Source organism: Hyperolius riggenbachi, chromosome 6 (genome assembly GCF_040937935.1).
Source record: "Hyperolius riggenbachi isolate aHypRig1 chromosome 6, aHypRig1.pri, whole genome shotgun sequence".
Taxonomy (NCBI): Eukaryota; Metazoa; Chordata; class Amphibia; order Anura; family Hyperoliidae; genus Hyperolius; species Hyperolius riggenbachi.
The window spans coordinates 127,209,778-127,235,645 of NC_090651.1; the positions used below are offsets into that span (position 1 = coordinate 127,209,778).

Genomic DNA, 25,868 nt, shown 5'->3' on the forward strand with positions numbered 1-25,868 from the left:
TAACTATAATCTCTGTGCTAATAATTTGAAACACATTTAAAGTGGACCTGAACTCTTGCACAGGACAGAAGGAAAACAGAGAGAAATGCACCCTATATTTAAAAAGTTTAGCCTGTCTAATCCCCCTCATCTGTGTCTTTGATCTCTCAGCTGTGTCAGCTGACTGCCACGACAGAGCAGCTAACTTGTATACACAGGATGTTAACCCTATGTCTGCTTCCATGAAAGCAGGAAGTAGACACACTGCAGATGTATTACAGGATTTATATCAGCTGTAACAAAGAAATGTTTTTCTTTAAAGGTTATTATGCTGTTGCTTAGCTTTTAGAGCAGAGAGGAAGTTCTGAGTACAGGCCCACTTTAACATTATACCAAAATAACTTCAAACATAAACAAACATAACTTGTATGTTCGCTAAGGTAATAAACATAATTGTGGCTGTCCAAAGTTCAAAAGTCAAGACTGTAAACCTAAAGCACAGAAATACAAATCCACTTCCTTTATTTTCACTACACCGCACTTGTATGGACGGAAGCTTACTGCAATAAAAGCTCTAATATTTCAAGATCAGGTCACATGCAGTAGAGAAGACTTCCTGCTTCCAGTGGTTTCAGTCAATATTGCTTGCTCAGGGTGGTTCAAGAGGGACGATAACAGAATAAACAGTTTTGTAGAGTATAAATACTTTTTAATAAAATCTAATGCATAAAAAGTAGGTGAATGTGAAACACTCACAAAAAGTATGCTGTGCTAAAAACTGACCAGCCTATCCAGAATCGTTTGGCAGTGAACAATTGACTCTTTCATGGCTGGTCAATAAATCATAGCTCCCAACTGTCCCTTTTTCAGAGGGACAGTCCCTCTTTGGGACCCCTGTCCCTCTGTCCTTCTCATTTGTCCATTTCAGGACTCTGTCCCTCTTTCTATGTAAATATTTATATTTCTCTACTCTAAATTGACTCTAAACTTTATTCCCATACTTTAAATTGGTATATTACTAATTTTAAAATGTTAATATGAAGGAAAATGAACCAGAATAGAAAGGACCAGTGTGGTTTAAATGATAAAACAGCATATTTTTCTTATGAAATCTTTATGGTATGCGTGACTAGGGTTGTGACGGGGCGTGATCAGGGGTGTGGCAGGGCAGTGGCTTAAGTGTCCCTCTTTCTCATCTCAAAAAGTTGGGAGGCATGTAATCTACTTATCAATTTCTGTAGTTTATCAATCAAAAGAGTGAATGGGTGGGATGGTATACTTTTTTCAGTCATTTGGGGGGGAGGTGTGGTAAAGGATTGATGGCCATACAGCTTGTACTGGATGTAACATTAAAAATCTGAGATCAAATTGCACAGTGTAATAGCAGTCTCAGTCAGGCAATATTTTATGTTTAGCTGTACTAGGCCATTGCTGAGCCATGCATAGCTAACTTTAGTGTACAAACCAAACCTATACACTTGTAGCCACTCCCAATCATGCAAACAACTGATAAATTATCCTAAAGTGCACTAGCTAATTGTCTCCTCAGCAACAAAAATTCTAACCGGATAAAATACCACAATCTGTATCCATATGAGACAATATACCAGGTAATCAAGGTATGCAGGTGGATCCCTTTTACCGCCAAGATGGTGCAGAGTCTCTTGCAAATCATTGGCCATTGAGACGTTTAGGATAACCCAATGAATTTTGCTCAAATATCGACCACTCCCCCACCCCCTATCAGGGTACAGGAGGCATGAGTAAAGGTGCACACAAATGCACGTTTGGTTTTAGGGACTGGCGCTCCATTCTTAGGGTGAGTTTTGGCCATGAGCTACAGTAATACAGACACATCTCTAAGCTACTGTCGAGTGACATATATTGTTGCTCTGGGCAGGTGAAAAGGGACGATGGTGCGCCTTCCGGCAGGTGGGGTGAGGAAAGGAACATTGCGCTTGGCTGTCTGTTGCTTAAAGAGACTCTGTAACTAAATTTTAAGCCTTATTTCTTCTATCCTATAAGTTCCTATACCTGTTCTAATGTGCTCTGTCTAACTGCAGCCTTTCCTAGTTGCACAGTGGCTGTATAATCTCTGTTATATGATCTAATCTTCTCTCCTCTGTCGGGCTAAGTCAGTCAAGCTGGAATGTGCTGTGCTGCTTGTGATTGGATAGAAGCTATACACACCCTCTCCAGGCCCGCTGCACACTCTGTATGACTCACACACTGAGCCTATCACTTGCTATGTCTTTTGTTTGTAAACACTGTCTAAAACTGGCAATTACAAGCCAGGATTGCAGCGGGGAGTGGCAGAAACAGCACAGAGGGGCCCAGGAGAACATAATGAATAGAATGGTATGCTTTTTATTGGAAGAATTTTAGAGTACAGATTCTCTTTAATGATCAGGTGTGCCGAAACTTTAAGCAACCTCATGGGAGACACACGCTAGATTCTTGATCAAGATGTCCACAAATGGCCTCTATGACTGAATTTAGTCTAGCATGTGTATACCGGTAAGCCTTTAAAGGAAACCCAAGTTGACAGTGTGACGATGATACAGATGTTGCCATTTTTTTCCTTTTAAACAATACAAGTTGTCTGGCTGTCCCCTGGATACTGTGGCCCATATGCAATTAGATTTTTCTCCTTACTTTTCTCCTAGCTGCTATTCTCACAACTTGCCAATAAAATGCCTTTTAAACCATCACCAAGCAATAAAATACTAAACATTATCTTGATAGTTCCCTTTCACCTACTTTTTAGTACTATTTGAGTGCTGAAAGGGAAAAACAGATGAAAAATGATCTAAGAGAAAAAGTGAATTGCATATGGGCCTGTGTCTCTAATACTTTTAGCCATAGACCCTGAACAAGCATGCATATCTGGTGCTATGATTCGAGTCTGACTGGATTATCCACATGCTTGTTTCAGGGTTGTGATTCAGACACTAATGATGCCAGATGATAAACAGGACTACCAGGCAGTTGGTATTGTTTAAAAGGCAATAAATATGGCAGCCTCCATATCACTCTCGCCTCAGGTGAATGGAGGGGTGTAGTTCCAATAGTCAGTGAGAGTGGGCTGGCTGTGTAGAGAGGAGCCTGCCAATTATTCATTAAAAACAAGATGCTTCTTTCTGTAAGGACAGATGTTTTCAGGATTATTTTCACAACATTACATATACAGTTATTCATTATCTACAGTATATTCTCTACAGTGGAGTAAATAATTATTTGACCCCTCACTGATTTTGTAAGTTTGTCCAATGACAAAGAAATGAAAAGTCTCAGAACAGTATCATTTCAATGGTAGGTTTATTTTAACAGTGGCAGATAGCACATCAAAAGGAAAATCGAAAAAATAACCTTAAATAAAAGATAGCAACTGATTTGCATTTCATTGAGTGAAATAAGTTTTTGAACCCCTACCAACCATTAAGAGTTCTGGCTTCCACAGAGTGGTTACACACTTCTACTCAATTAGTCACCCTCATTAAGGACACCTGTCTTATGCTGGGAATACACGTTAAGTTTTTACTTTAGATAGATGGGTTCGATAGATAAATTCCAACCTGTTGGATCTGGTCGATTCTACTTTTGTTTCGATTCTCCTCATTCAAGTCAATGTAATTGATAAGAAAAGATAAGGAATCGAGAGGGGAATCGAGCAGTGAATCGAGAGTAGAATCGATCGAAAGCGAAAACGACGGCAAAAACGAACGCAAAAACGCATCGTGTATTCCCTGCATTAACTAGTCACCTGTATAAAAGACACCTGTCCACAGAATCAATCAATCAAGCAGACTCCAAACTCTCCAACATGGGAAAGACCAAAGAGCTGTCCAAGGATGTCAGGGACAAAATTGTAGACCTGCACAAGGCTAGAATGGGCTACAAAACCATTAGCAAGAAGCTGGGAGAGAAGGTGACAACTGTTGGTGCAATTGTTCGAAAATGGAAGGAGCACAAAATGACCATCAATCGACCTCGCTCTGGGGCTCCACGCAAGATCTCACCTCGTGGGGTGTCAATGGTTCTGAGAAAGGTGAAAAAGCATCCTAGAACTACACGGGAGGAGTTAGTGAATGACCTCAAATTAGCAGGGACCACAGTCACCAAGAAAACCATTGGAAACACATTACACCGCAATGGATTAAAATCCTGCAGGGCTCGCAAGGTCCCCCTGCTCAAGAAGGCACATGTGCAGGCCCGTCTGAAGTTTGCCAATGAACACCTGAATGATTTTGTGAGTGACTGGGAGAAGGTGCTGTAGTCTGATGAGACCAAAATAGAGCTCTTTGGCATTAACTCAACTCGCTGTGTTTGGAGGAAGAAAAATGCTGCCTATGACCCCCAAAACACCGTCCCCACCGTCAAGCATAGGGGTGGAAACATTTTGCTTTGGGGGTGTTTTTCTGCTAAGGGCACAGGACAACTTAATCGCATTAACGGGAAAATGGACGAAACCATGTATCGTGAAATCCTGAATGACAACCTCCTTCCCTCTGCCAGGAAACTGAAAATGGGTCGTGCATGGGTCATCCAGCACGACAATGACCCAAAACATACAGCAAAGGCAACAAAGGAGTGGCTCAAGAAGAAGCACATTAAGGTCATGGAGTGGCCTAGTCAGTCTCCGGACCTTAATCCAATAGAAAACCTATGGAGGGAGCTCAAGCTCAGAGTTGCACAGAGACAGCCCCGAAACCTTAGGGATTTAGAGATGATCTGCAAAGAGGAGTGGACCAACATTCCTCCTAAAATATGTGCAAACTTGGTCATCAATTACAAGAAATGTTTGACCTCTGTGCTTGCAAACAAGGGTTTTTCCACTAAGTATTAAGTCTTTTATTGTTAGAGGGTTCAAAAACTTATTTCACTCAATGAAATGCAAATCAGTTGCTATCTTTTATTTAAGGTTATTTTTTCGATTTTCCTTTTGATGTGCTATCTGCCACTGTTAAAATAAACCTACCGTTGAAATGATACTGTTCTGAGACTTTTCATTTCTTTGTCATTGGACAAACTTACAAAATCAGTGAGGGGTCAAATAATTATTTCCTCCACTGTATGTACTGACTAGGGAGGGGAATAAAGATGGACAAGGGGGTTATTTTTATGTTTTAGTGAATGTGTAACTAAAGTAACCATGAACTTGTTTTTAATTTGATCTGAATCTAATACAGTATAATGATCTCCTGTATAAATGCCAACTTCCTGCACTGGCACATTCTTCATGTGGCCTTACTATGACTACAGGTCACACAGCCTCAACTGGCAGGTATGTGAACAATCAGATGAGAATTGTTTGCTAGAGGTGTTTTGTTTTTTATTTTTTTTGCAGCCTGCAATAGTCTCTTGATGGTAAGATGTTTATGCCAACGCCATGTGGTGTCATTACCTTGCTATTCCTACAGTTTGCTTCATGTTCATTGCAGTTCATTTGTTACAATAACCTGGGTTTTATTTCTTCAGAAGCCAGATCATCCTTGAAGGCTTATATAACTTTTATGCAGCAAACTGTCTCAGATCCTGAAAAGATCCAGGGGAAACTTCATAAGGAAGATAAGGTATGCAAACACACAAGTGTGGGTGTGTGTGTGTGTGTTTGGACCATAGCTGTAGAATCGGCTATGAAAGGATATATACCGGTATACCATATTTTTTGGACTATAAGAGAGAAAAAGTCACTGTGTCTTAGTCTGAATACAGGAAGTTTCCGACCGCCCGCCTTTATATCCCCCTTGTCCTCCTATGCTCCCCCGTGCCAAATTAATAGCAGTGGAAGCAGTACTCATGTTTCACCTGAGGGCGCCCACAGGGATCAGAGACATCACCTCTTCCTCACTGTTCCCCCAGTGCTGGTCACATGTAACGATATGATCAGGAAAAGTCGACACTAGACGGGTGAACAGTTAGGGAGAGGGCGATAAGACGCCTTTGATCGCCGTGGGCACCTTTGGATCAGGTGAGTCACATGCATGGCTTCTGCACAAGGGGAGTGGAGAAAGACACAGGGAACAAAGGAGGACACAGGGACACAAAAGAGGAGACAGGGAAAACCGATTACATGGGGACAAAAAGGTGCACAGAGGGCGACAATAGGACACAGAAGGATAGGAGAGGGACAATAGAGGACACAGAAGAACAAAGGGGCACGAAGGTGGGCACAGTGAAGGCAGAGGACTCAGTAGGACACGAGGGGAACAGAGGAGTACACAGGGGGACACAAGAGGGAGAACATCCACAAGACACCCCTGCACCATGGACGCACCAGGTTTAGTATATTTTTTCCACCTGTTTTTTGTCCTCTAAACCTAGGTGTGTCTTATGGTCAAGAGCAACTTATAGTACAAAAACTATGGCATATACAGTATACATACAGCAATGTACCCTGTATCCGGCACCGGCACGGATCGCCTGATGCCAGATACATGTGCTTGGCTGTTGCTTGAGCAACCGTCTAAAAAAGCACAAACCTTCCACGTGCAGCATAAAATACTTACCAAGACTCAAGGCGGCACCTTCTACCCATCCTGTAGCTCCTAGCGGCTTTCCAACGTCCTCTGTGTACGGCTCCCGACCTGTCACCGTGTGCAGATGCCGGAAAGCTGATAGGCACTACAGGAAGGCTAGAAGAAGTCGCCTGGTAGCTTGGTAAATATTTTATGCCATGCAAACCCCCCAAAGCACTATCCTTGATATCCCCTCAAGCATGCCGGTAAGTTGAGACTTCTGGTCGCCTGAGTTCCAGATAACGGGGACTTTGCTATACATGTAAGTATATATCAGTAGAAATGCCTAATGTTGACCATGCAGCTCCGTGTTGGTTCAGGATGTCCCCTTTGGTCAGCACACATCAGGAAGTAACATTTTAGGCATTTATGTGCCTCTAGAGCTAAAGCCAGTATAGTGTATATAGTGAACACTGTTCTCATTTGTTCTCTGACTTATATTTAAAGGTTGTTTCAGAACACAGTGAAACCTAAGTGGGTGAGATTGGTATGAGTTTCTCCACCCGTAACCCTTCCCAAATGTCAGTGAAGGCAAAACAGCATAATGCAAGTCACACCCGATCCCCAACCCTGTCCTCAAAGCCCACCAACAGTATATATTTTGCAGTAAACCACAAGCATTCACAGATGAGGTAATAAGTGTCTCACCAGAGCTAATTAACTACCTCTGTGGATTTCTATAAAACATGTGCTGTTGGTGGGCCTTGAGGACAGGGTTGGGGAACTCTGCAGAAGTTATCCAAACACTTTCAAGCTGCTTAAATTAGCATCAACTCGGAATCATCAGCCACACTGATTTATGCCAAATCTGGAATTATAAGCATTTCTTGACCTTCCATACTTATGAAGTAAAATACTCCATGGGCTCTGGGCAAGCAAATAAACACTCAGGACAAGTTGTTCCAGTTTTACTTTTCTTACCTATTTTTTCACTTTCTGAAAAGGGATTTTATTGGTAAGATGAAGGAAGTTTTTTGGATCATGGTCATTGTCTAATTTATTTTTTTAATTTCAGAATCTTGCACTGAATGCTTGCAAAGCCAAAAATGAATGGCTTGAGAGCAACAAGAATCCAACAACGCAAGATTTTATGGACCATAAGAAACAACTAGAAAACATCATGCAGGCTATATATACAAAGCTGAATACCCCACGTAAGATTCATTTATAGTTTGCAAATAAACATTTCAAAGACTGTGATAGGGACATCGGACTATGACTATGTACTCTGTGAGGTGCTGCAGAAGATGTTAGCATTATATTAAAATACATGACAGTAATAGGGGTATTTAACGTAGCTGCATACCTTAAAACACACCTGCATTGCCGTGGCAGTAATTTTGTGACAGATAGGAGCTCCTGGGACATGGAGAATGAGAACCATACTACTTTTGGCCACACGTGACATGTGCCCAGTGTGCAATGATGCTGGGAATGTGCCAACTAGTGTGCAGGATGGGCAGCCTAATTGGTTAACTCAAGCATACTAGCTCTGAGATGTTATCATACATGTGCTGTGCATATAACAAACCTCTTGTGGAAAATACTAGTATGTTGGCGCTAGTATACTTGAGGTGACCCACAGAAAACCTAATAGACCAACTGCGGCTTCCTGCAATTTGGTTGCAACCACTAATTTGTAAGAAACAGGGGATCCAGCAGGAAACACTATCCACGCCAACAACCGAATAGGTTTACTAAAGTTGCCTGAAGCCTAGGAGGTGGCCACTAGCAATACAATTTGCTAAACAATTGTTTACTAATGATTCTTTGTATGAACGACTGAAAATTATAGTTTGTATCATTAGTGGCAAATTGTATCAATAGTGGCCTTCTTAAGGCTACATTTCTTACCAATTAGTCATCACAACCAAATTGCAGGAGCCAAGGAGTGGCTGTCAGTCTATGAGGTTTCTTGCTGGGTCACCTCAACTAGACTAGCTTCACCATGTTATTGACCCTAACAGGGGGCTTAGATGCTGCTTATGGCTTTACCTGTGTTTGGTGTACAAGAATCATATGGGTTACATTTTCAAAATTACCTTTATAGGTGCCCAAACTGTTTCTTCTGTGTGGAAGTTAGGCGAGGGGTTGATGCAGCTTGTCAGTTAGACACAAGACTACACTTCCCATGATGCCTAGCAGTGCCCGTTAAAGTACTCCTGTACTGTAAATATATGACCTGAAAAAACCAAAAAACAGCATAACTCATCTACTCCGTGTTCCCTTTGCGGTCTTTTCCAACCTGTCAGCACTCCAGGTCCACCACCGTATCCTCTCGTGTCTGCCGGCATTTTCAGTTATGGGCTGACCCGGAAGTACTTCCAGGCGCCATATTGGTGAAAATGTCGGCAGATACCAGAAGACACCACGGCGGAGCGGGAGAGCTGACAGGGCAGAAAAGACAGTGAAGGGAACCCAGAGGAGGTGAATTATGCTGTGGGAGTTTTTTTAATAGGTCAAAAAATTACGGAGGTATAAGTGGGCATGATCGGGGGTGTTCCTAGGGAGGATAACTGCCATTTCCTCCCCGCCCATATCTGATGTTCTAGTCAGTTGAAGATTTTGCCTGAATAGAGCTGGTACCCCTGGGTTAGGTCCAGTGCAGGACCATTCACAAAATGGCACCCAGAGCACTCAAACCCCCTTGCCATTTAGGGGTATTTTAAACCCTAACCAACATGGCTGCAATGGTTGCTTTAGCCCAATTTCATGTAGCATATATTTATACAAGATATAATAGCAGAAACCTGTTTATGGCATTTGACAAAGCTAGGAATAGACTAGCCTACAGGAGAAATGTATAGATATTACATGTAACACCTTTACTGTGGGATAATCTCTGTCAGGCCTGGTGCACACCAAAACCCACTAGCAGATCCACAAAATGCTAGCAGATTTTGAATTTTTTCTTTATTTTATTTTGATGAGGCGTTTGGCGGATTGCTGCTGCGGATTTCAGTGTAGCATATTTCATATATTGTTACAGTAAAGCTGTTACTGAACAAAACCGCCTGGCAAACCGCTCTGATCTGTCGTTTTTCAGAGCGGTTTGCGTTTTTCCTATACTTAACATTGGAGGCAGAAACGCCTCCGCAATCCAAAAAATGCCTCACCCCGGGAGGATTAGTTTCTGCAAAATGCCTCCCGCTCTGGTGTGCATAACCCCATTGAAATGCATTACCCTAGGCAAAAGCGGCCAAAAAGCCGCTCGGTGTGCACCAGCCCTCTGTGAGATCATTCAGTATCATAGGGAGCTTTGGGATTGTTTCTGCTTTTGAATATGTAGTGACCCTAGTTTTCAAGATGGCGTCCATGGGGCTGCACCACTGCCAGTGACTAGTTTGTCAGTATGAGTGATTTATCCATCTTTGCTGGAGCTTAGCATCTTGAGCGTGTGCAGTTCAGCAGTTTAACGTGGCCTTGCAGGGCTGAAGAACTTTTGGCATGCTTTACATGGGGCTCACAAAAAAATATTATAGTTTTGTGTTTAGGAGTAATAAGCAAATGTTGCCTTCGGTTTCACCAGTATTTTTGTCAAATTGACATATGTGCCATTTTTATCATTAAGTATTTATATTATGACAACATCTTCCGCAGTGCTTTTACAGAGTATAGTCAGTCATGTCGCTAACTGTCCCTCAAAGGCGCTCATAATCTAATCCCTACCACAGTTATATGTTGTATCTCCCAGTGTATCTGACACTGTTCTGTCTTTGCTTTTTCTTTCAATCTATTCATCATTTTTTGATGCACCCAGCTCTCTCTCCACCTATCTACCACTAGCAATATTACTGATGCTATTGGCAGAATGGCAGTCTGTAATACCGCCCTACTGCTGCTGCCACCTCTGTTTTTTTCGCTCTTGCTGCAGCTTTCTTTTCCTGAGCTACCTCTATATGACCCTCTCTGCCATTTTCTGTCAGTCCTCGATCTCTTACCTTGCTGTTTCAATTTCCTTACACCTTACAAATCTACAACTCATTCTTTACATATTATGACCAGATTCTCTTGGTTCTTTGTAAATTATAGAGAATAAAGCTGAATTACAGGTAAGTTTAAAGGTGCCCATACATTTACTGGATTTGCAGCATCGCTATCCAGCTAATCATATTGATCTAATCTGGCAGACATCGATGCCGCAACATGGCCACTCGATTGTTATTTTGATCAATATCCAGCAAAAATCGATCAAAACGTTTAATCCGCCATGCTGTTTAGACTTTGCTTGAAAGGGCTCAGTTGGATGTGCGGTGGAAGTGGCATTCAGAATCCCAATGGACCCCCGGCCTGTCTCCCTCATTGTGAGTGTTACAGACTGGCCTGTGCACTGACATGCCTCCTCGTGTTTCGAGTCTCTCAGTGACTGCTTGAACGACGGGACACTGCCGCATGTACTACAGACACATGCGGCAGGGTCGTGGGGTACAAGCACCCCCGGCGGCTATGTGTGCTTATGTGTGGCAGCAATAAATCCCTCTCTGATCGGACTTGAACAGAGAGGGGTGTATCTGATGGTCGAATCTGCTGACCATGTGCCAATGTGTGGGCACCTTTAAACTCACTATTTAAATGGTTTGCATTCATGATTAAAACCCAATTCCAGGAAAGATAAGTTCACCACCCCCTTTTCTGCCCTTCTCCCCAGCTATGAGCTATTTATGGATCATTATTATTCTTTAATATTTATATAGCGCGGGCATCTTACGCAGCGCTGTACAGAGTATATTCACTTGTCACTTAACTGTCCCTCAGAGGTCACAATATAATCCCTGACCAAAGTCATATGTCTATGTGTGGTGTAGTGTTGGTGTTGTAGTCTAGTGCCAATTTAGGGGGAAGCCAAATAACTTACCTGTATGTTTTTGGGATGTGGCAGAAAATCATAGTGCTCAGAGGAAACCCACGCAAACAAAGGGAGAACACAGGGCACATCTGAACTCCGTGCAGATTAGTGATGGGAATTCCGGCTCTTCTTGGAGAATCGGCTCTTCTGAATCGGCTCCCATTAAAGAGCCGGCTCTTACGGCTCTCAATCGGCTCTTCATTAAATATCACTAGACGCCACTCAGAATCGGAGTAAAAGCCCCGCCCCCATCTCCATGACAACTCCGGACTGCTTCTTTTGCTCGGGCAATCCCTCCTGCTACTGCTCTGTTCCGCCCCTACACTCCTACAAGCTGCACGAGGAGGACTACATCTCCCAGCATGCCTCAGCGCCCTTTATTACACAGCAAACCAGAGCTGTGTGGGGCGGCTGAGGCATCGGCTCTTTCAAAACTGAGAGCCGGCTCTTGTCGTTCACAGCAAAGAGCCGGCTCTTAGAGCCGGCTCGTTCGCGAACGACCCATCACTAGTGCAGATAGTGCCCTGGCTGGTATTCAACCGGGGATCTAGTACTGCAAGACAACAACAACAACAAATAACATTTGTAGAGCGCTTTTCTCCCATAGGACTCAAAGCACATAAGCATGGCTCAGACCATTGTGGTACAGAGGAAGAATTTTATAAGTCTGGAAATGCCAGGCTAAACAGGTGGCTTTTCAGTCTGGATTTGAATAGCTCCAGGGATGGTGCTGTCTTTACTGGGTGTGGCAGGGAGTTCCAAAGAGTAGGGGCAGCATGACAGAAGGCTCTATCTCCAGATTTTTTGAGGTGCACTCTGGAAGTGACCAAGTTTATAGAACTAGCTGATCTGAGGTTGTGAGAGGTGTGGTGCAGCTTCAGCAAGTCCTTCATGTATCCAGGGCCCAGATTGTGCAGGGATTTGAATGTCAGCAGTCGAATCTTGAAGAGTATTCTCCATTCTACTGGTAGCCAGTGCAGTGAGCGAAGGATCGGTGTAATGTGACAGTGGCGAGGCTGGTTTGTTAGCAATCTGGCAGCAGCATTCTGCACTAATTGCAGGCGACGCAGGTCCTTTTTGGGGAGGCCAGCATAAAGGGCATTGCAGTAATCCAGCCATAATGTGATGAAGGCGTGAACTAGGGTTGGAAGATCCTCTGGGGGAATCAGATGTTTAATCTTTGCAATGTTCTTCAGATGAAAGTAGGAAGATTTAACTACAGATGAAATTTGGTTTCTAAAACTTAATTCCCCATCGATTAGTACGCCAAGGCTGTGCACAAGGTTGGAGCTGTTTATGTCTGAATTCCCAATCCTGATTGCTGTTGCTTTAGGATAGGGCTGTTTTGATGGCGAGCACTGGCTTTGGACAAAGAGGACCTCAGTTTTGTCAGCATTCAGTTTCAACCAGTTATCATTCATCCATGCCTGTAGCTCAGCTAAGCAAGAGTTTATTTTTGGAGTAGGGTCTGTTCCACCAGGTTTGAAGGACAGGTATAGCAATGTGTCATCGGCGTAGCAGTGGTACGTCAGGCCATGTCGTTGGATAAGTGTACCGAGTGGCAACATGTAGATTGCAAACAGCAGAGGGGATAGGATTGATCCTTGTGGCACTCCGAATTGTAGAGGTGCAGGTTTGGACATTATAGGTCCTAGGGATACTCTCTGTGTTCTGTCAGTCAGGAATGATCTGAACCACTGGAGGACTGATCCACTGATGCCGCAGTACTCCTGCAGTCTGTTAAGCAGGATTTCATGGTCAACTGTATCAAAAGCCGCTGAGAGATCCAACAGGATTAGGATGGAACATTCCCCTCTGTCCCTTGCCATGAGCAGATCGTTGCAGACTTGGATGAGAGCTGTTTCACAACTGTGGTGTTTCTTAAAGCCAGATTGTAGAGGGTCCAGGATGTTGTTTACTGATAGCCTGGTTTCAAGTAGCAGATAGACAGCCTTTTCAATAACTTTACCTAAGAAGGGGAGGTTGGAGACAGGTCTGTAGCTGCTCATTGCATCTGGATCCATGGAAGGTTTTTTTAAGAAGGGGCTTGATGATTCCTTCTTTTAAAGAGGTAGGAAACCTCCCTGCTTGAAGAGAGCAATTTACTATTTTGTGAAATGCTGGGCCAGGCAGGTCAGGACATTTCAGCATATGTTTAGTTGGTCCAGGGTCCAGTTCGCAGGTTGTCTGGCGGAGGATGTCTGAGATCTCTTCCTCACTAATACTTTTGAAGTCAGTCCAAGAGAGTACTAACCCCTATGCCACCATGCTGCCCGATAGATGGGTATGGATAGCATAATGCTGGGGATACACGGTACGTTTCTGTACCGTGTATCGACCAGCTGATAATATTCAGCTGGCCCGATCATGCCGCTCGACCCTCGCCCGCTCGATCCCCGCCGGCGGACAATGGCAGGGAATCGAGCGGTAATAAGGAAGCACCGGCGGAGCCGAGCGGCAATCGATTCACACGCAACAGCATCGAGCCACTGGCTCGATCCGTCGCATAAAACGTGCCGTGTATGCCTGGCATTATACAGTGCTTCTCAAACCTGTCCTTGAGACTCCCCCATGGTGCATGCTTTGCAGGCAACCTCACCTATGCACAGGTGGGGTAATTAGTGTCTCAGCTAGGTGGAATCCAGGTAGCTGAGACACTAATTACCCCACCTGTGCATAGCCAAGATTGATTGCATAACATGCACTGTTGGGCAGTCACGAGAAACACTGGAATAACAGCCTATCTTTCATATACTCACTAGTTTTGTATAAGAGCTGTGTGCACTCTTGAACTTATTTTGCATAAGCACATTCCACTTTGGAGCATGGGTTTATTTGTTTGTACATATTATTGGTGGTTGTTTGAGCAAACCTTAGCAACAGCTCAGATGTTACATTTGTTTATATAGATTTTCTTGTCTACTATGTGCAGAACCAGTTTTCCTAAATCACCCAGTGAGTGATGGGGTTGGGGTGTGCCAGGAGGAAAACTAGAGTGTACACTGAGAAGTACCTGTGATCTGTTGCAGGAGTTAATTTCGTCTATCATTAGTGGTGCTCAAATATGTCTATATTTGATCAGGCAGAAGTGTGGCTGAAGAAGCTGCAAGCTTTTAAAAAGAAATTGAAACCAAATCTGATCATCAAAGTCAATGGTGACTGAATTAGCATGGCTGTTGTAGAAAATATCCCCTTTTTGGTGATTTCTGCAGGTTCTCCCCTCCCCCAGCAAATATTTGGTATTTTGATATTGTTTCTAAACCTAAAGATAGCCTTTGTAGTTAAAACCTCTGGATGGCCACCTCATCCCGCATTTGGCCAAGATAGAGCAAGGCAGCAGTCTCACTTTTAACTTGAAGCCAATCCTTATTGCTAGAAGAGTATAAAGGCAACTCAATGGCTTCATACAGACACCAAAATGGTGCCTGGAGTTGGGAGTCCAGTGTGTACAAATTGCAGCGCCACATTTTGACTTGTCCACAGGTGGCGTTGCTATTATTTAACTGTACTTACATGCTAAGCATTCTCACGTGAAATAACCCTCCCACCTTCCAAGTACCTCTTCAAAACAACCACTATTGTAGCCAATCGTCTACAAAATAGACAACAGGGTCCTCTGTTCCTTCCTTCAGTATGTGATCAGCTACTAGTAACACATTGGTACGAAGCACATTTCCTTGTCCAAGACAGCTCTCACCTACATTCAGATGGCTGTCGGTGAGATACAGCCTATGTACACTTCTGTCCCTTTGAAAAGCCAAGGACCAGGCTCTCAGGATGGCAGCACGGTGGATTTCCTCCAGGGGATGCAGTCAGGATTGGAAGAAAGCAGTGGCGCTTTCCCCACAGTGCTGCTACCCGCTCTCCCCTGGTGGAAGATGGGAGAGTGGTGTTCGCGTATCAAGTGCCACCATGAGCTGTCTGCAGGAGAGGTAGGAGTCATACGGTTGCTTGGCAATACCGTTTTATGACCTGATGAAACTGAGGATGGACCGCCAAGAAATGCGTTGTCTATTTTCCCAATAAACCACCACTTTTAGCCATCAACACTTCCTCATCCATTATCTGCAGTCACCACAGTATTGCCAAGCAATCATGTGACGTCTACATCTCCTGCAGACAGCGCATGGTGGCACTTGATACGTGAACACCACTCTCCCATCTTCCACCAGGGAAGAGCTGGTAGCATCGCTGTGGGGCAAGTGCCACTGCTTCCTTCCAACCCACGGGACACCTAGATGGTCCCCCTGGCTGCGAAGGCCAACTGCGTCCCCTGGAGGAGTCCACTGTGCTGCCATCCTGAGAGCCTGCTACCTGGCTTTTCAAAGGGACAGAAGCGTAGACAGGCTGTATCTCACCGACAGGCATCTGCATCCAGGTAAAACCAGTCTTGGACAGGGAAAAGTGCTTTGTACCGATTGTTTTCAGAGCGCTCTCTCTTTTCAACGCAGTAGATTTCTTGAGCTGGTGCCTGGTTACCTGATCGCACCTCAAAAGGGGTTATCCAGACTCCCATTTAGAGACTTTTAGTAAAACATCGGGCATCTAAAACACCACCTGGGCATCCTATTACTGATACTTTCTACAGGCGTCTATTGGACATCTGCTAATCCCCACACCCAAATAACCTGCTTCAGTCTGGAGTTGACATTTCTGATCATAGCAGTCTCATACAAGACCTACCGTATGTTTTGATTTGTCATAGGAAAGCCAAGCATTGTAAAGAACACAAATAGCACGTAGATAGTATCCTGCCCAGGATTTACTTTAGAGACTTTAGTGCCACAGGGCAAGAGTATTCAGCCTTAAAGAGAATCTGTACTGTAAAAATCTTACATAAATAAAAGTACCAGCCTATGCGTTGTCTTCTCCTAGCCCCCTCTGTGACATTTTCGCTGTTCTCCGCTGCTTTCTTGGTGATAAAATCACTGTTTTATTCATTGTTTTTGTAAACAATGAAGATGGCCGCCAAACAGGAAATACATCATTAGAGCAGGTGCCTGTTTGCAGAGGCTCCTCTCAATCGTGACTGGACTGCTGGAATGTTTCTTCCACTTGTTGCCTTAGCTGCTTGTCTGGGCTTTGAACTGATCTTTCTGCACTCAGGCCAAGTGCACACCAAAAACCTCTAGCAGATCTGCAAAACGCTACAGGTTTTTGAAGCACATTTCAGAGTGATTCTAGGCATGTTTAGAGACGTTTTCTAAACATGCCTAGCATTTTTTTGGAGCGTTTTGTGTAGCAGATTACAAATATTGTTACAGTAAAAGCCGTTACTGAACAGCTTCTGTAACAAAAACATCTGGAAAACCACTCTGATCTAGCGTTTCCACTTTCCTATAACATGGAGGCAGAAACGCCTCAGAAATCTAAAAAAATACTGCAGCCCCCCACCATACCCCCTCGAGTTTGCGGAAAAAAACGAACCGCTTTGGTGTGCACCATCCCATTCACTTTCGTTAGCCAAGCAGTTTTTCCCCTGCAAGCGTTTTATTAAAGCTCCAGAACTGCTCCAGTGTGCACCAGCCCTCACAACGTCACAGACAGGCTGGCTGTGAGCAGAGACCTTGTATGTGACTCATATACAGCACACACACAGCCTGCAGGGGGCATGGAGGGGGTGCGCATAACTTCTCTCTATCACAGCAGAGGCAGTGCATTCCTCCCTGGCTCCACAAAGAAAATATTAGATATATTACAGAGACAGTGCAACTAGAAAAGGCTGCAGTAATACAGATTACATTCGAACAGTATAGGAACTTATAGGATACAATAAATAAGTCTGAAAATTTTGTTACAGAGTCTCTTTAAAGGGGAACTTCAGCTTAAACAAACATACTGTCATCAAGTTACATTAGTTATGTTAATTAGAATAGATAGGTAATATAATCTCTTACCAACCCTGTTTTAAAAGAACAGGCAAATGTTTGTGATTCATGGGGGCTGCCATCTTTGTCATGGGGGCAGCCATCTTTTTGGTTGAAAGGAGGTGACATGGAGCAGGAGACACAGTTCCAACTATCCTGTGTCCTGATTACCCCTCCCAGCTGCACACACTAGGCTTCAAATGTCAAATTCAAAATGTAAAAAAAAAAAAAAAAAAAAAAAAAAAAGTACTAAAACAGCAGAACGAGAACAAAATCAGAAATCCCATCATGCTTTGCACAGCATCAGGGGGAAAAAGCCTGGGCAGTTTTCTTCTGTGCAGCTAAAAATGAGGCTTGTATAAGAGAAAAAGTTCTGATGCTGTAAAACTGTTAAAGAAACACAAAGCCTTTTCAGTGCTGCTGAGTCGATTTTTAGTCCGGAGGTTCACTTTAAGCGACTGTGCTGCTCACTTCAAATAATGGAATACACCTTTGCATGTCATAATCTGACTTCAGGACTGCTTTACATGCTAGTTTAAAGGCCAACTCTGAGAACATTAATTTAAATTTTGAATAATATATTAAGAGGATGTTAGAACATTTTGCTGTCTTGAATCCATCTGAAAACCTCTTTTTTTTTGTCCTTAGAAGAAATGATTAAAATCTGCCCATACAGTAAAAGATAGAAATAAATGCAACTTCTGTAGCATGGCATGGGAGTGCCAACTCCTTTCCAAAATAAGGAAAGCTAAATTATTTCTTATTGGAGATTGTTGTAGATATCCTTAAATATCTTGAAAACTACTGTGCAAAACTGAAACCTGATAAACTAGATTACCCAGGTCAGGAGGTTTTATATTGCAAAACATGTGAGCAAATGCTGAAGGTCTTGTCTATGTAGAGACGTAAGAATGCATACTGAACCTTCCATGGAGGAGAAATAAAATACAATTTTACATTTGTATTTTTCTTTTTAAAGGTGCAGAGACTGGAAAGACCAAACGTTGAGCACCAGCCTCAGAAAATTCTATTTTATAACAATTTTCCATATTGCATAGAAATATAAGCAGATCAGAACTCTTTAAATGGTAAGGCTGCATTCCCCAGCATTATCTTCCAACTTCTGCTGCAACAATACAGTGGGGTCACTGGAAGTGAAGAGCCCAATTCATAAAAAACAAAATCTCACTTCAAAATGGACTCTAACTGAGGCTGCCAAGAATATGACCTGCCTCTTGGATTGCATTTTCTAATAAGAGCTCTTTCACATGGACAGTAAAACAACATGTTTAATGTGCTGTTCAGCTGCCTGCAGGGAATAAATAATTGCAAAATACAACCCAACGGAAGTCATTGTAACCATATGCACCAGTGGTTGGTGCATGCTTACGTTACTGCCTGCTTAAAAAAAAAAAAACACTGCATGTAAGCTCTAGGAGCAGCTGCCGCCCACTCAGATGTATATGCAGCAGGGCACTACCAGTGCTGGACACTTGCAGCCATCTACAAGCGCCCAGCAAACAGGAGCACATGACAAGCAGCTAAGTGTACTACTGTCAGCTGTTTTTGTGAAAGAGCCCTAAAGTCTGCTACGCACCTTCAATTCAGATTGGCCGATTTAACCACCTCCTTGTAGTATGAGGGCAAACAGATTGAATACTATGCACAGATTGTGCAGGTAAGCTTTTATACTACATGGGGGGTAAAATTGGCTAATCAAAATTGTATGTGTGTACTAGGCTTCAAAAGGTCCAGTCTGCTTTGAAATATAGCTTGCATGCCATGAATTTGACATAGTTTTGTTGCGAGTTCTTAAAGTTGGTACACACATCAGATAAAAGTCTTTGGAAAAGGCAAGATCACAGACCAATTTTACCCCCTTCCATGTATTATGAGAGCATACGCTACACAGTCTATTCTTTTGAGCTGAACTCCCCATCACATAAAAATCTTTGCAAGATGCTGCACACATGCAAAAAAAATCAGTTCCTGCAAAATGCATTCATAGTCTATGATATCTGCAGATCTCATACACACCTTTTTTAACCTCCTTGGCGGGGTAAGCCGCGCAGGAGGTTTTCTCCAGCCCTGCTGGGCCGATTTGTTTAATTTTTTTTTTTGCTGCACGCAGCTAGCACTTTGCTAGCTGCGTCAGCACACCGATCGCCACCGCCCCGCGCACGATCGCCACTATCCGTCACGCTGCGCGCCCCCCCCCCCCCCAGAGAGTGGTTCGGGACTCCCAGTGAAGTCATCCTGCCCCATCGCCATGGCGATAGGGGAAGCCCTCCTGATCAGAGATCGCCGAAAGCGTTCGAAGCGGGCGGGGGGATGCCGCTGAGCAGCGGCTATCATGTAGCGAGCCCTGGGCTCGCTACATGATATAAAATAAAATAAATGCTGCGCTCCCTCCTGGCGGAATTTTTTATACCGCCAGGAGGATTAACAGCCATTCATCTGCATATCTGACAATCATCTGCAGATCTGAACTGCAGATTCATGTCTGTTAAACGAAGTGTGTATGAGATCTGCAGATATCAGACTGAATGCATTTTGCAGGAACTGATCTTTTGCATGTGTACAGCATCTGTGTGCTCAGCATCTTGCAAAGATTTTTATCTGATGGGGAGTTCAGCTCCATAGAATAGACTGTGTAGCGTATGCTCTCATACAACTTTGGAAAAGGCAAGATCACAGACAAATTGTACCCCTTCAAAGACTTATCTGATGTGTGTACCCACTTTTAGTCTCTGTGTTAGGCCAGAGGGTCAATGACACAATGCAGCCAAATTTCATGCAGTCTGGGCCTCTCATAGCCAGCAGAAAGGGCTGGTGCACACCAGACGAGCTTTTCTGAGCACTTTGTGAATTTAAAAGCTTCTGCTAATGTTATCCTATGTGTATGCACACTGGTGTGATGAGATTTAGTAAAAATCCCCCATAGTATTGCATTAGCAAGAGCTTTTAAAATCGCTAGTGTTTAAAAAGCATGTGGTGTGCACCAGCCCAAAGTATATTTAATTGGTCCATTTTCAAGCTGCATATCCTTTGCAACAAATGCTCATGATAGCTAGCGTGAACATCTCATTGTACCTAAAATGAATTGTCAATTTACACAAGGAAAAACATGCCTAGAAAGTATACGTAAAGCCAATTAGAGTAAATGGACCCTTGTGCAGTTGTATTTGTGTCTAAATAAATGTATAAAATGGAAACCGTTTTATCTTTTCCAGTTTCATTTTTCACAACTTTCAATCCCAGCAAATGATTGATCTTGTTCCTACAGCAGTATTCATGATAGGCCAGCCAGTTATATAAATGCTGAAAGTAGACAGTGTAGCATGATTGAGGAGGGAAAAAAGGCAATACTTGTTACATTTCTCTACATTGACAGAGCGTTAAGGGAAATCGCTATCAATTTAAAATCAATCTCTAAATGCTCAAAACAAGCACTCTAGTAGGTTACAGCCCTGAATGTGGACCAGTGAAATCTGTTTCAAGCTGCATAACTACTTTCAATACAAAATCTGCACCTTGCTAGCCATCCCTAGTAAGTTACAGCTCTGTGCAGCTAACTACTAAATGTAAAAGATGGGAAGTGTGTATACAGTTTCTACCCCACAAGAGTAATGACTCCAGGCTTGCAAAGTACTATAATTTCCAACTATGCAAGCATAGGAGGCATATGGTTTAAAGCATACTCAAATTAACACAAGATAAACATGACCACTGTGAACCTAGCATAAGGTCGAATTCACAGTGGGAGGTTATGGTCGAACATTATAAAGTCTTATAATGCAGCTTACCGCACTGCAATGATAATCCCATGGGACGGTCGCAATGAGACAGTCGCGTAAAAAAAAGTTATATACATATGTTGTGTTGTGGTAACTCGCTGCTTGCAGTGCGTTACCTCAACGCAGACACGTTGCGACTTTAATGTCACATCAAAACATAACATCCCACTATGAATACAGCCTTATAGGTGCCCATACACATATTTGCAGCCGATTCGACCATCTGATAGATTCCTGTCAGTTAGAATCTGACAGGAATCTGATGTGTGCCACACATACACGGAACAGATTTCAGAATGAAATCTATTGGGGGAGTGGGGGGGGGCGGGGGGGGAATAAAAATCGAAATAGTGTTGCACCATTTGATCCAATGCAACGCCATGGGCCATCAATCTGCTGCCAGCAGCTGATCAAAATTTTCCTACACAAAACTTCAAACCAAAGTGTCTTCATGTGCTTCTATAGTTTTAATTTACAGCCTGCAAAACTTTATACAAAACATGGTTCACACTACATCTAAAATTCTAAAACCAAAGCTATAACATGTGAGCTCTTCTAATTTCCCACTGTCCCCATCATGGTATAAACACCGTATTGATCGCATAGCATAACGGCCTATGCAAATCAACCGGTATATCCAATCATGTCTGGACAATTGTGGGCCCTCCACGAGGCCTCATTCACACTCCAGCAACAGTGCACTGTTGCTGTAAGATGAAAACTTGTTTCTTCTTCTGCTGCTGCTGCAATCGGCCAGTCCTTGGCTTTCCTCCGATTTAAATGACCTATCAAGCCTGCATAGCGATGGGGATATAGCCACTATAGAAACATCACTTTCCTTCATCTCCATATTTCCACAGGTCAGATCTCCTCAATACAATTGACATGTGCTAGCCAGCAAAAGATCAGTCCACTGCTTCTCAGACAGCTCAGCGGTATCCACCACATTCATTATTGCACTGTATACTTCCATGTGTGATTGCCATATGCTGACATGTTACTCACGACCTTCCTGCAGATTCAGCGGGCTTCAGAGGGAGCTACGCTCAGGGCTTTTCCTCGTCAGCAGCCGCCCGATGCTCATGTCGCATCACCTCCCACGCTTCCTGCTCCGGTCTCATAACATCTCCCAGCAGAGGTAGATGGTGCAGCCCGGCGTCCAGGGTAGTGAGCGCTCACATGCGTCTGCCTAGTGGGAGGGGCTAGGCAGACGCATGTGAGCACTCACTACCCGGGACGCCGGGCTGCACCATCTACCTCTGCTGGGAGATGTTATGAGACCGGAGCAGGAAGCGTGGGAGGTGATACGACATGAGCATCGGGCGGCTGCTGACGAGGAAAAGCCCTGAGCGTAGCTCCCTCTGAAGCCCGCTGAATCTGCAGGAAGGTCGTGAGTAACATGTCAGCATATGGCAATCACACATGGAAGTATACAGTGCAATAATGAATGTGGTGGATACCGCTGAGCTGTCTGAGAAGCAGTGGACTGATCTTTTGCTGGCTAGCACATGTCAATTGTATTGAGGAGATCTGACCTGTGGAAATATGGAGATGAGGAAGGAAAGTGATGTTTCTATAGTGGCTATATCCCCATCGCTATGCAGGCTTGATAGGTCATTTAAATCAGAGGAAAGCAAAGGACTGGCCGGTTGCAGCAGAAGAAACAAGTTTTCATCTAATGGCCCATACTCACGAGGGACTTTTGTCGCCTCAACACGCGGCGCGCGCGTGTTGCGGCGACAGGTCGCCCGTGAGTATGGGCCGTTGCACGCGCCCCGAACTGTCGCCCGTCGCTCATGTCGCCATCGCACCTCCGCCGCAACTGTCGCTAGTCTGCGTGAGTACGCGGACTAGCGACAGCAACCTCCATTAAAGTATATGGAGCTTCCGGCGGAGGGAGGAGGAACGTCGGCGATAGCTTCCGCCTCGCCGCTGGTCCCTCTTCCGCATGTGTACGCGGAGGGACCTGGCGAGGAGCTGTCGCCCACACGCTCACGTGTGCTGGCGACAGGCAACATTTGCAGCCCGTGAGTACGGGCCATTACAGCAACAGTGCACTGTTGCTGGAGTGTGAATTAGGAGGCCTCGTGGTGTGCGCCTGGTGGAGGGCCCACAATTGTCCAGACATGATTGGATATACCGGTTGATTTGCATAGGCGTTATGCTGGGCGATCAATACGGTGTTATACCATGATGGGGACAGTGGGAAATTAGAAGAGCTCACATGTTATAGCTTTGGTTTTAGAATTTTAGATGTAGTGTAAACCATGTTTTGTATAAAGTTTTGCAGGCTGTAAATTAAAATTATAGAAGCACATGAAGACACTTTGGTTTGAAGTTTGTGTATGAATATTGTTCAGGGTACCTGAGTGTCTCCCCATAAGGGTGGTGCGTAATTTATATGAGGCCGCCAAAATAGTTTGGTAATTGATAACCAACATTTTCCATCCAGACCAAAATCGAGCAAATCAATCAAAATCGGTCAGAAATCGATCATGCTTCCTACATCGATTCGATCAGAGCGGTTGAATCAGCCATATATCAATAGCAGAAATCAACAAGTGTATGGGCCTAACTACTTTGGCCTTTTGGATGTATAATATACGTCCAAAAGGGCGCATGTGCACTCCTGGCCCGCAGTTCATTAGCCAGGGAATCAGTGAATCGGGACATGGGCCTCGATTCATCAACACTTAGCAAATTTGTTAACAGTTTGGTAAAATACCGAATTTGTTAACTTCATTTCAGGATTCATCAAAGTTATCTACAGCTGTTAGCGAACATTCGGTAACGATTCGCTAAAACGGAAGAAAGTGCCATTCATGAAAAAGAAAGTGGGCGTGGTTTAGCGTTACATTTAGGATTAGTTATCTCCTTCACTGCTCTGTCGTTATTCCTGTCAGATCATTTCTGACAGAGAAGATGAAGCCATTTGAAGTGGTTATGTATCAGCTGAGAGTGATTCAAAGGCGCAGAAGGGCAATAATAAGGTCTGCAACCATATCAATTTGTAAGAGAATAGATTTGCTATAACACGACATCTGCATTTCTCTTGAATCATCTTGTAAGAGAACACAGGCAGTGCCAGGGTTAACTAATTTTGCTAGCTGCACTATAATTTTTTAGAAAAGGCTCCTATCAAATTGTGGGATTGTCCCAACCACTTCCAGAATCCTGGTCCAGGTGTTAAGCCCTATTTAGAATGTTGCTACGTAGTGCTCAAAGGACTGCCTTTTACCCACAATTCCATGGGAATCTTATGGCCTTGTGTTAAATTACCGCTGTAAAATGGAAATATCGACACGTTACCGAATGGTTACCGAATTGTTATCGAATTCACACCGAATGCCGAAAAACCTTGATGAATACAACTAAAAATCGCTAAACTTCGAATTCGGTAATTTAACAAACTGGAAAAAGTTATCTCAAAGAATGATGAATTGAGGCCATGGTGCCCTATCACTGATCCCTTTCCCCGGCAGAAAAAGGCGACGGCTTCTCTCGGAAGCCTTGCTCTTTCTGCCTCCTACATGCCTCTAAGCGTACATGTTACGCTAATGCTGTGCATACACGGTACAAAACAGCTGGCTCAATTCCGGCGCGTCCCCGCGAGCGCCCGGATCGAGTCCCGCTTGTCCCCGCGGGCGGCTTCTTATCTTCTGCTCGTTTGTTCTTTTGTCCTGCCCGCCGGTATCGAGCGCGGAATCGATCCCTGGCGGGGTATCGGACACGTCAGAAATTATCAATCAAGCCATCAGCGGCTCAATTACACGGTACAGCATTAGAGTGACGTCATGTAAACAAACTCATCATTGCCATCTTGTGGCCAAATAGTAAAACTACATGAATATATATATAATTACTATTTACATCCAACCCTTCCAAAAATAACCAAATAAAATGTTTAGTAAAAACACAACAACATTTACCTAAGGGTCTAAACTTTTGTGATGGATGCAAAACGGAACAAATGCACTTTTTTTTTCCAAATTAAATTGTTGCCATACATTGTGATGGGGACAGAATTTAAACTGTAATACCTGGTACCATTAGGCAAATACAATACGTGGGTTTTAATTATGGAGGCATGTATTTTAAAACTATAATGGCCAAAAACTGAGAAATCATGAATTTCCATTTTTTTTCTTCTTGTTTTTACAGTAAAGTAGCTCTTAGCAAAATGTACCACCCAAAGAAAGCCTAATTGGTGGCGGAAAAAAAGATATAGATCAGTTCATTGTGATAAAGTTATAGGCAAATGAATGGGAGGTGAAAATTGCTTGGATGCATAAAGTGAAACACGACTGAGGGCTGAAGTGGTTAAGCTAAGTATACACATGAGATTGAAGACTTTGGAAAATGAAAGATCAAAGACCAATTTTACCACCCTCCATGTAGTATGAAGGCCAATAGATTTTGAATACTAAAGCTGGGTACACGCAAAATAAATTTTTGTAAAGTGAAAGATCAAATCTGCAGATAATCTTAGTTAAAAAAAAAAAAGTCACAGACCTCAATGATCCAGACCAAAGATACTGTACATCTCAATCTTTCAGATCCTTCCTGGTGGATCTGATCTGCAGATGACTGTCTGTTAAACAAGGTGTGTATGAGATCTCCAGATATAGACTATGAAAGCATTTTTGCAGGAACTGATCTTTTGCAGATACTGACTTTTCCATGTGTACAGCATTTTTAGAAAGATCAGTCTTTCAAACCTCCCTGACAAACCAATGTGACAGAAACTCAGTTTGCAAAGATTTTTACCTGATAGGTGTACTCTGCTTTATAGAATAAATTGCGCAGGTATGCTCTCATACTACATGAAAGTTGGTAAAAGTAGTCTGATCTTTCCTTTTCC

The 25,868-nt window shown here is 43.4% G+C and overlaps 1 protein-coding gene and 1 long non-coding RNA gene across 4 annotated transcripts in view; one reads left to right on the forward strand and one right to left on the reverse strand.

Moving 5' to 3' along the window:
• The window catches only part of LOC137521094 (uncharacterized), a 30,039-nt gene extending 21,393 nt beyond the window's left edge, over positions 1 to 8,646 (reverse strand). The window contains exon 1 of one of the 3 annotated variants that reach the window (XR_011022032.1): positions 8,540 to 8,646. This is a non-coding gene — a long non-coding RNA (uncharacterized lncRNA). Of the gene's footprint in view, positions 1 to 8,492; positions 8,519 to 8,539 lie in introns of those variants that run through there. The other 2 variants (XR_011022033.1, XR_011022034.1) reach the window with 2 other exon arrangements.
• Positions 1 to 18,600, forward strand: part of ANKRD45 (ankyrin repeat domain 45) — a 74,782-nt gene extending 56,182 nt beyond the window's left edge. Inside the window, exons 4-6 of the mRNA XM_068239881.1 lie at positions 5,458 to 5,552; positions 7,513 to 7,651; positions 18,190 to 18,600. Of these exons, the coding sequence (XP_068095982.1) occupies positions 5,458 to 5,552; positions 7,513 to 7,651; positions 18,190 to 18,218 (263 nt within the window). The 3' untranslated portion in view covers positions 18,219 to 18,600. The remainder of the gene's footprint in view (positions 1 to 5,457; positions 5,553 to 7,512; positions 7,652 to 18,189) is intronic.
• Positions 18,601 to 25,868: the final 7,268 nt, after the last annotated feature.